Source organism: Eubalaena glacialis, chromosome 7, assembly GCF_028564815.1.
Source record: "Eubalaena glacialis isolate mEubGla1 chromosome 7, mEubGla1.1.hap2.+ XY, whole genome shotgun sequence".
Taxonomy (NCBI): domain Eukaryota; kingdom Metazoa; phylum Chordata; class Mammalia; order Artiodactyla; family Balaenidae; genus Eubalaena; species Eubalaena glacialis.
The window spans coordinates 4,184,881-4,195,527 of NC_083722.1; the positions used below are offsets into that span (position 1 = coordinate 4,184,881).

The following is a 10,647-nucleotide window of genomic DNA, read 5'->3' on the forward strand; positions in this document are numbered from 1 at the left end:
AGCCTCCCCCGGACGATCCGGGACAGGCCGCCCCGGAGGGAGGCCCCACCTGGGAGGCAGCTGGAGCCGCAGCACGAGAACCAGGTTCCTGGAGACGAGAGCGACCGAGCCCGCGTTCCCAGTCCCCGCCCCTCTGCCCCTCCCTCAGCCTCGCCTCCTTCCAGATCTCGGAGGAGGTCGTTTTCTAGGAGGGAAGCCTGCGCTGTGAGGGGAGGGGTGTCCTCCTTGTGTCGCGGGGGTCTCCCCCCCCACCACCCCAAAGCCTGGGGAGAACGCCGCGTGCGTTTTCCTTTGGCGAGCAATGGGCCCAGTGGTGCGCGCTGGTTCGCCCCCAGTTTGCGGAGGTAGAAACACGAATAGGAGCGGGGGGGGGGCGGTTATCAAAGCAAGAACGGCCCGAGTAGACCCTCTTGCTCCTCCTCCCCCACCCCATCATTAAATAGATTCGTGTTTATAACAGGCTCAGACATTTTAATTTGAATTCCAGGGGTTGAACTCAGGCTAGAATCGTCCCACTTACACTTAGGCCGAAAATTACATCGAAATGAAACGATCGAAACCAAACTCTATGTTCCCAAACAGCCAGCGTTCCGGTGTGGGTGGCCACTCCGCGCAGGCAGCGAGGATCTCCTTTGGTCTGGCCTGAAACTGGAGGATCGGCGGAGGAGGGGGCGGCTTGGGGGCGGGGGGCAGCCGGGGAAATAGTCCCAGGAGTAGGGGCGAGGCGCGTGCGTGAACCCGCCGCGCTAATAGATGCTGTCATTAAGAATCCGGGCGGCTTCCAGCGCTCGGGGCGCAGGGACGCATGTGTTGCTGGAATTCAATCCGTGGGGGGAATGCAGATTGGGCTTCGACCTACTGGGTTTGATTTACGAACTGTTACTGTAGCGATTGTTTACACATTGCATTTCAGGGCCCCGTGCCCCCTCCAGGAGCGCGTCGCGGGAACCCGCTCCAGCCTCCTCAGCCTCCCTCCCCGCCCCCATCTCCACCCCCAGCCCCCCTCGGGGCCCCCGCAGCTCCCTCCCACCCTCACCTTGACCAAGAAATCCGATTTCGCTGTCTTTGAACCCAAAGACCCACATTCGGGTCTGCCCCCCCAGCCTGCTCGCGTCCAGCAGCCCCGGACCCCGCGCTCCTCTGCTAGCGTTTATTCGCGAATGTTTACTTCTCTGGAAGGCCATGCGGGCCTATAAATAGGAGAGGTGGAAGCAGCTCGACTGCCAGATCGATAGGCCCCGTCTCCTCGCCATTTCAGCTGAGCTGTCTTATTAATTATGAAAGGAGTCACCTGATTCCTGCCAGGGACCACAGCCTCTGGTCCCTCTGCGAGAGCCCTTAATGGTGGTTCGTCCGCAAGGTGCCTCTGGCCACCGCAGAGGAAGCGGCGTGTCGGCGGGAGGGCGCGGCCTGCGGGGCCGGTCGTTGAGGCTCCGACCCGCGTGGGTGTGCGTGTGCATTCTCAGCTGCGCGCAAGCCCAGTGCCCCCAGACCTCACCTAGAAAGGATCCTTGCCGTTTACTTATTTAAAATATAACCTCTTCTTTCTCTTAAGTAAACACAATTTCAGGGACAAAGTGTCCTGGTGGAGGAGGGTCTGCTTGAAGACGGTAGGTTAGCAGGTGGTTTGTGAACAGGTGAACTTATCACCTGGCATCCTGTGTCCCTCCAGGTAACCCCGAGAACTCGGCCAAGAAAGCAGGCTTGGGGCAGGAAACAGACGACACCCCTATTTCAAACAATAACTTTTATTTTATACTTCTCTATACTTTGTAGCAAATTTTTTTTTTGCTGAATTTAATTTATAATAAACATTTTAAATTACATCTCTCTCTCTTTTTTTTTAAAATCAAGGCTCTTTTATGTCAAAATCTTTTTTTTAACTATATTTTAGATTAACATTTAACATCCCCCCCCCACCCTTGTGATCTATACCATTGGATATTCAGGTATTACTGTATGTGTAACAGCTAAAACAAGAGGGAAAATCAAGGCAGTGGACTTGGAAAGATGCATCAACACGAGCAGGTAAAGCTTAACCTCTCAGTGATTTCAGCAGCGTTTTTTCTGGCAGCCTGTTAGAAAGACGTGAGCGTGAATTATTCACGAGATGCTTCTCTCAATTCATTCCCCTGGCCTTCTCCTCTCCTCTCTTTCCTATTAGGAGGAGCCCATAATTTGTCATGTATTAACATGATTAATATAGTAGGTGGCCCAGGGCCGTTCCTGAGATTCTTGTGCCAAAAAATTAAAATTAAAAAAATGGGGTGGGTTTGCCGTTTTCGTATTTCTGTGGGAAGACGGACTGAAGCTGAGGTGCTTGCTTGCTCACTGATCGGTAACATTTGGCAAATAAAACACAAAAAATCAAACGAAATCAAAAAGAGAATCAGGATTTCCCACAATCCTATATGAGTGTTGTCAGCATCACAGAGAATCACAACGTCCCCAAAGAACGCATGGATCTTCCTCTCGATTTCCGGGAGCATGGCGTGAGTGTGTGTGGGCGCGCGGGGGAAGCCGGCCCCGCGCTCAGAAGGAAAGCCAGGTCGCTAAAGCTGCCAAGAGAGACACCAGGAGTACGGGGACCGCCGGGAGCAGGGACCCCGCCGCCCCGTTGCCGCTGCCGCAGAGTTCGAATAAGCTGCCTTGGATGTTGAGATTTTTGGATTCTTTTCTCAGTTTATCCCACATATCTTTCGCCCCTTCCTGGCAATCCGTAAGGGCTGTGACCGTGCAGCTGTGGAAATCCTCCCAGTATCTGGCGAGGAACAGAACAAAACAGAAGCAGGTTCACTTTGGGCGCGGGAAGGACCCCGGGCCTGCGCCCCGGGCAAACCTCCCGGCGCCCCCCTCCGACCTCCTCTCCGCCGGCCCGGCGCCGGGCGGGGCCCGGTGGGCGCTCCCGGGACCTCCGCGCAGCCTGGATGCCGCTGACCAAGGTGGAGGCCGCCCCTTCCCTCTCTGGTTCCGCGGCCCGGGAGCCGGGCCGCGCCCGTTGCGCCGCGCTCGCACCTCGGCCTGCGCAGATCGCTGGGCCTCCGCGGGCAAAGCTAGGAAAACAGTGCCAAGCCTCGCAAGCTGCCGCCCATGAATGCCTCTTGGCTTGCCAGACGGGTTGCTTGCTCGGAGCACGGCCCTCCCCTCCGGGCTTCCCGCTGTCTCCTCCCCCCGCCCTTCTGTCTCGCCTCCTCCCTCCCCACGCTGCCGCGCGCTCTCCCCTTGGCCTTCATTCTCCTCCGCTCCTCCTTTTGTCTCCCGCTCTCCCCTTTCCCCTTCTTTCCTCTCCCCTTCTTTGTCTTCCTCCTTTCCCCTCCCCTCGGTTTTCCTCTCTTCCCTTCCTCACTTCCTCCTCCTCCTCCTCCGCACTTGCTTCGGTCCTCCGTGGCCCCTCGCCTTGCTCTCCACGCTCCCCCGGCTCTGATTCGGTCCGGAGACTGCGGCCTTCCTCTCCCCTCCACGGGGTCGGTGAGTGCCAGCGCCCGGGCCCCCGGGGCTGGCTTCCCGGCCTCCTCCAGCCTCCTCAAACCCCAGAGCTCCGGCCCTGCCCTTCCCCCTCTCCCGAGGCTTTTTTGTGGCCCTGGACCTCCGCGGCCTTCGGGGTGTAGTGCCAGCCCCCCCCACCCCCCAGGCCCGGACTCCTGGGCCGGCGCGGTGCCCGCCGCTGCCAGCCTTCGAGGGACCCTGCTCTCCGTCCTCCCTTCTCGCCTCTTCCCGGAGCCCCGCGCCGTACTCAGCCACTCGCTCCACCTGGGCTCGGCTCCGAGCCCCGCCCCACAACCTTCATCCAACTTGTGCTTTTTTTTTTTTTTTATTGTCCCCCTTTCTTCTGAAAACCCAAAATAGATCTCGAGACTAAATATAATTCCAACCCGTGATCGATTCCTGGGGCGCTGTCTCCTTTCGGGGCTGGGTCGATCAGTGAGCCTCGGTAACTCTGGGCCGGCTCCCACTTCGCCCGGGCCTTAGCGCCAGGTCACCAGGGAGGGCCCTCCACGAAATTTGGTTGTCATTTTCTCCCCTCTCTCCTTTCTCTCACTAGCCTGGACTGTAGGCACGATTTATCCTGGTTTCCACTCCCACCCCATCTTCTGGCTGACAGTCAAGTTATAAATGCTTGTTGGACTGCCTTGAGCGCTGGCTGCTTTCTAATGACCTCCGTGAGTCTCTGATTTATGAGGACTGGGGGGCCTGGGGCGCAGGGCTTCCAGGTTCCTCAATTTGTAATAAACACTGAGATTTAGAGAAACCAAGAGGCGGCAAGACAGCTCTCTGCATAATTACACCTCCCAAAGGATGTCTAAATCTCTCCTTTCGTTATGCATGCCCAGATGGGGACAGGGCCTTCCTGGAAGAGAGACATGGTGGAAGACGACAGAATCCAGGTGGCGCTGAGAAGAGGTGGGCTTCAGTGCCACCAACAGTTTGGGAGCCTTGACCCAGCTGTGGCCGCCACCTCTGAGAGGGGCCCACCTCATTTCCATTTTCCAGGACCAAAGTCCTGCTAAAAAATTAAAATAGCTTGGAATAACCAAGTTCTGGCAAATGATGGAGGATTTGAGAGCTGTTCCGTATTTAGCCTTTTGTCCATCGTTATAGGTACATTTCTTACCTATCATCAGACACTTAGGATTAAAGTAGGTGGGTGTGCATCCCAGACCCAGCGTTTTGTCCCTTTCCTGATAGGAAAGTAGCAGCCACTTAGCCGCTGTGACTTCTGGTGGACACCAGGGTATTTAAGACTGTGTGTAGCAAAATTAAGGATGGTGCAGAAAATGGTCACTCCAACCTATGGGAAACAAGGAACACCTTTTGCCTTGGCTTTATTGGAAGGGCCATTATGGGGGTGGGGAGGGTCACAACTATTTTTGAAAGATAAAGTAAAAATGTGTGTGCATGTGTATTGCAGAAGATGGGAGTATATCTAAGGTCTGCAGCAGCTAAAATGCGGCTGGTCCACCACAGTAGGGCTCTGCTACCCTCATTTGCCAGTGGGAGCTGTGCTTTCCAGCCAAGCTCTGGAAAAACGCCACTGGGCCTGTCCATGAACTCCCTCCTGGCCTGGCCTGGGGACACCTTGCAGATGCAGGAGGGAGGGGGGAAGCAAGAAGGGTAACTACTCTAAAGCTCCGAATTGGCTACCAACTCCGCAGAGGTGATCACTGGACATTCGGGACGTGCTCCTCTTGGGCAAAGTCATTGGCACAAAACAAAATATTCTTTCAGTCTCTCTCCTAGAAAGAGGAAGAGGGATCCGCACTCGCTTGTTGCTCGCGAATTTTCTTGGCGGGCACCGGAGGGGAGTTTTATTAGAGGAAGTGGACAAAATAGGGGAGTGCCTTTCCTTTTAAGCAAACCTAGTAGAACTACCAAAAACGCCCCTCAAACCAAACCAACCGTTCTTTGGGAAGTGCTCATTCGCGCAGCAAGAAAGGGAGACGAAGACGGCCTCAAAGCGCAGCGAGGAACTGCCAGCTGCTCTCCAAACCCTCGTCCCCGGTTCCAGCGCGTGGACTGCGCGCGCCTCTGTGCGCGCGGGTCAGGCTGCGGAGGGTGGGACTGAGCCCGGCGGAAAGGATCATCCTCTGCCTATCCCAGGCCACAGGGTCCCCTTGGGCGGGGCAGGCCCCGGCAAAGGCCTGAGGGTGGGAGCCAGAAGGTGAGAAGGCGCGGATTCGCGCTGGTGCCAAATACTGACCGCCTGCGGGAGGCGGGGCGCCCTCCCACCTCCGCAGTGCCCCTCCGAACGGAAACCTCGAGGGCCAGAGAGGACACTTACGTGCACACGGTCTTGATGTTGGTCTTGTCATCCAGGCCCTGCGGGTAGTTGGCCATGCTGTCGCCCAGCTTGAGCAAACAGTCCGAAAAGCCCTTAAAGACTGCATCGCACTTGCCCGCTGCTCTCACGGCCTGCACCAGGTACGCTGCGGGGAGGAGGGGACACCGGTCAGCAGCACCGCGACCCCGCCCCGCAGCCCGACGGCCCGCCCGCCTGGGCCCAGCGCGCCTCACCCCGTCCAGCGGTGCCCACTAGCGCCCGGGCTCGGGGAGCGCCAGGTCCAAAGGTGAATGAACGGTTTGGCCCGAGAATGAGCGACCCGCACCCAACTGCGCGTCTCCTGCGGGTGGCCGGTGCGTGAGCGGTGTGGACAGGGGGAGGCGAGGCCATTCCTATTGTGCGACTCCCTCCCGCATCTGACTCCGTATCTTTTTCTGTTTCCATCGCCCCCTCTTCTCACCTCCCCCGCCTCTTTTATTTCTCTCTTTCTCCTCACTCCCGCCTTCGTTTCCCAACGCTTCCCCAGCGAGCCCGTCAAGGCTCTCCAAGTGAGATCGTCCCTTTCTGAGGTGACGGAGGGGGTCCGAAAGCACAGCGCGGGGGCGAGGAAGGGGCTGGGAGGCGGCAGAGCCGGGGGCCGCGCAGCCGAACCGAGCGCCACGTCGGGCGAAAAAGCCTCGGGCTTGGCGGGCGCTCAGCAAACACTGCTGAATGAATAAATTAATAAAGTCGCTGGAAGCTACCAGCAGCCACCGACATGGATTGTTCCACTCTAAGGGCGACTGTCTACCATGCAGTGTGCGTTCCTAGTGAGGTCCTCGCCCCCCGCCCCCGAGAGACTGGGCGAGGGGACGAGTGGTCTGGGGCAGTCGCGGCCCGGCAGGGTCAGGATGTGTCTGAGCTAATGACCCCGGGTCACCTCCGCGGAGGCCAAATCCGTGAGCCCGGCCCCTTGCTTCCCTCCGCCTCTATCCGCGGCTCGGCTCCCCTGGAAAGACCGGCCACCACTCCCGCCAGCGGGGGAGGTGAGACCCTTCCTCGCCAGGCCCCAGCAGTGCGCCTGAGGGCCCAGGTGGCTGCCGCCAGGGGCTCTCGGCCTCCAGCTCCAGGCTCCCTCCAGAGGGGACCGGGATCGCAGTCGGGGCGGTGGGAGGAGGTGGAGGTGGAGGAGGTGAAGGAGAAGGAGGAGGAGGTGGGGGGCGGGGAAGGAGGAGGAAGAAACCCAGGCCGCACCGAGGTCCTCGCTCCTGGTCTCAGGTCGGCCAAACCCCGCGGCTCCAGGCGGCCGGCGCGCTGCCGTGGCCATTTCTCTCCTTCCCAAGGCCCACGAACCGGGCTAAAGATTCCGAGGCGAGCGGCCAAAAGCACCCGGGACGCCAGGAGGGCGCGCAAGAAGCGCAGATCTGCGCTGCTGGGCCGAGGGGAGGGGAGAGAAGGGGCGAATCTTCTCGGAATCGAAATCGGCCTCCAGTGCCCGGACCCTGAGCGCCGGGCCCTTCCCGGCAGCGTTCAGGGCGCCGCGGCGCGCGTGTGGGTGTCTCCGGGGAGGACCTCACCACCCCAAGCCGCCGGTGCCCAGAGCCGGGCCAGAAGCAGGCGAGGGGGAAGGTGACCGAAGCTGCAGAGGCCTCCGAGAGCGCACCGTTTGCAAATTGCTGCAGGAAGAGCTGGGCGGGCCTTGCGCTTTCTAATCCGGAACGGGAAGCTCTGGGGAAGGGACTCGACCTCGGCTCGGGCAGATACGTAAACCTTTACCAATCTCCCGGTCCCCCTACGAAACAGTAAGAGCCCTTGCGACTGCAAGTATCAGCTAGAACACTGAATAAACGAATCTTTGTTCCAACAGAACGCGGTCCCGATGAAATCAACCCTGCGCGGCGCCCTCTATAATCCGTACCACAGATGCTGCTTTGCAGCGAGGAAACGAAATAAAATACAGTCCATCCTCCCTCCCGCCCCGGCACCCAGTCTCTCCTTACCCCTTACCTCCACCCCCAAGACTCGGTGGTGAGAAAGTTGCCCCTAAGATGCATTGACACTATGTTAAAGGAGAATTGGGGTTCGCCGGGGTGGGGGGCGCGGGAAGCGCTCCTGTCGCGTTATCTTTCCAGGGGCTGCTGGAGGAGAAGACATGTCACAGCGCGCATGTGTGTGTGCGCGCGCGCGTGTAAAATAAGAAGTCGTGAAAATTTCTGGTTTTTTTTGCAACTGTGGCTCCGCGGTCTCTGGCTGGCTGGGGAGGCCGGGGGCTTGCGCGCGGGAAGTGTTACGCAGGCTCACGCCTCCGGGCAGGGGGCAGCCAGCGCGACCCTGTCCGTCCTTCTTGAACCCTGGTTCAGCGAGGCTCGGGCGGGCGACCCAGGCTACTTCCCCGTTCTCTGCGGTGTCCGCGTCTCGTGCCTTTTCCTTCCGTTCATTCATTCGTTCGACCTCTCATTCATTCCAAACTTCCTCCCGCCTAGCCTTCATTTGCCTCCACCACCCCTCCACCTTCCCGTCCCTGCCCCACCCCCGCTTTTCTTGCCAAATGTCAGTGATTTGGGACAGTTCCCAGCCGGGAATTAATAAAGATCCAGGCTCTGGTGCGGGAAAGGGCAGACATTCGGGAACAAGTATGCTCCATTGCAATTCCACAGCCAACAAATGGTCATTTTCGGGCCGAGGTTACTGTGTTCCAAGCGTATTCCGCATACACAATCGCTGTCTTTTTTACCCCATCCGTAGTAAGGTTATTTCCTCCCGGGAAAGCAGATTACAATCCCTATATCAAAAACAACTGCTGTCTCCTGCTCTCTAAAAATCTGCAGGCTAACTGCAAAAGCCACATCCAGTTATTTCCAAGATTTAAGGGATTTGCTGCAATCAGAAATGTTCTTTATTTATTGCAGCTCTTTGCACTAATGTCAAAGATTCAAAACAGCCAGATTCAAAACAGCAAATCGTTTCTTAGGATTAAAGGCAACGCCAACATCCTGCATCCACACACTCTAAAGCCCCTACAATGTTCATGCAAAAAAATCAGATACTCAAAATCATGTCAAATGCATAAAAAACCCACTGCAAAGAATCCATTTTAATGTGTAGATAACTCCAAAGCCTGTTTCCTCCACATTTCTCGTGAAGAAAAATGTTATGCATTTCATCTCTTGCCCCAAACCGATTCCCTAAAGCCCCTCCACCCCCCGCAATACTGCAAGGATTTGTCTGCAAAGAATGCTACAGTCTGAAGTGATAGGCACCAACAATTCCTTCATCTCCAGAAAACCCGTTTGAAGAGTTTCTATTTTTTCTCTTGTCCATTCTATTAATAATCTGCTTCACTTTCACTTTTAGGCCACATTAATTAATGCTCTGACCCGCATCAGGGAAGGGGGTTTTCTAGTGCTCCCTTCCATAATGCCTTCTTCATTTTGGATGAAAAAATGTGAACTTTTAAACAACGACAGTGTAACTAGGACTCAAGATTCCTTAACATAAAATGGGGACTATATAAACCCACCCATAATCAATCCCAAACAAACAAAAATAACAGGCACCCAACACGACATATTGCAAACACTTCTTAACCCCTTCTTATATAGAAAATACTGATGCCTATGTGGAAAGGAACAGGCAAATGAGCATAGAAAATTATATCCACATATATTTAGCTGAACTCAAGCTCCTCAATGATAAGCATATTAAAAGATGTACTCTGGGGTTCCCTATGATTCTCAATTTGTCCCCCAGCCCTGTCTGCGTTGCCCGGTGTGAATGCTGCAGCTAGGATACTGGGGCTGGGGGGGGGGCGGTAGGATGACAAAGTTCTAAATGCTGCAGTCTGAACCCCAGAATATCTTTGCTTTCTGCACATAAACTTTCCAGTTGTAGCTGCCTAGGCATCTTGTTCCTGCATTCACCTTTTGACCCTTCAAAATAATACCTTGCAGTATAGCAGGAACCAGTGCATTTCCCCAGAGCGCACCAAACCTGGTGAACCCAAGAGAGGGGAGCAAACCCAAGGACGTGCGCTTTGGAAAAAGGGGGGAAAACCCCTCCAGAAAATGCCGGCTGCACACATTTCCTGGCGAACGTTTGGAATCTCTCCCCCCCACCACCCCCCCTTTTTTTTTTTTTTAGAAAAACCAACCCGGGACGCGCCAGTCCCTTGGAGCCCATGCTCCCACCCCTGGAGGTTTGCCGACTTCTCCGCACCCCCGGGCGGCCGCGGGCCAGTCGGTTCCTTTGGGCACCTCGGACCCAGCCGCCCGCCGCACCTCCGCGAGCCCGGCCCGCCGGCCACTTACCTATTTGCACCGCGAGGATCAGTGAAATGTATCTGCCGTTCAACTTAAGTCCCATCCTACGTTTAGTCAAACCATTTGCGACCGCAGACCTTTAAATAGTTAGTTTAGAGAACGCGGGGGAAAGCTGAAAAATAGGCATTGCCAACAAGTTCCAGGAGCGACGGAGACTTTATGCACGGGGAAGGCAGAGGGAGGAGAGAAAGAGAGGGAGCGAGGAAGAGAGAGAGAGAAAGAGAGAGAGAGAGAGAGAGAGGCTGAGGGAGAGGGGGAAGTGCTGGGAATGGTTCACTCCATTAGGAGGGGCGGAGGAAGTACAGCCTCACGCCCACGAGCAGGCCTGACGTGGGGGATGACACGGAATGATTTTTTTTCAAAAAAAATAAAGACACCTTGGTAGAGAATCGCCATTTATAGTCATCAGAAGCTCGAATTAATCAGTTATCTCCAATTAATGTGCGATCCGAACGAATTCTCGCCTCTCGGAGGTGACCACTTCCCCAGCCCCGCGGCCGCCCTCCCCCCGCCCCCCCGCCCTCTCGCTGTTCCCGGGCCCCCAACCCCGCCCCCTCTCTGCGCAGAACC

At 56.5% G+C, this 10,647-nt stretch overlaps 1 protein-coding gene across 1 annotated transcript; it reads right to left on the reverse strand.

The window, feature by feature from the left end:
• Window positions 1–2,532: 2,532 nt before the first annotated feature.
• On the reverse strand, window positions 2,533–10,120 carry NRN1 (neuritin 1). The gene is made up of 3 exons (XM_061194792.1): window positions 10,066–10,120; window positions 5,780–5,924; window positions 2,533–2,761 (listed from the first exon to the last, which is right to left on the reverse strand). Exons 1-3 carry the CDS (start codon window positions 10,118–10,120, stop codon window positions 2,533–2,535), a joined length of 429 nt encoding a protein of 142 aa, XP_061050775.1.
• Between the last annotated feature and the right edge of the window lie 527 nt (window positions 10,121–10,647).

Excerpts from the sequence above, each read along its gene's own strand:
- NRN1 (XM_061194792.1), bottom strand. The coding sequence starts at position 10,120 with ATGGGACTTAAGTTGAACGGCAGATACATTTCACTGATCCTCGCGGTG. Across the intron at positions 5,925-10,065 it reads GATCCTCGCGGTGCAAATAG|CGTACCTGGTGCAGGCCGTG; the intron begins GTAAGTGGCCGG and ends TCCTCCCCGCAG. Across the intron at positions 2,762-5,779 it reads AACATCAAGACCGTGTGCAC|ATACTGGGAGGATTTCCACA; the intron begins GTAAGTGTCCTC and ends GTTCCTCGCCAG.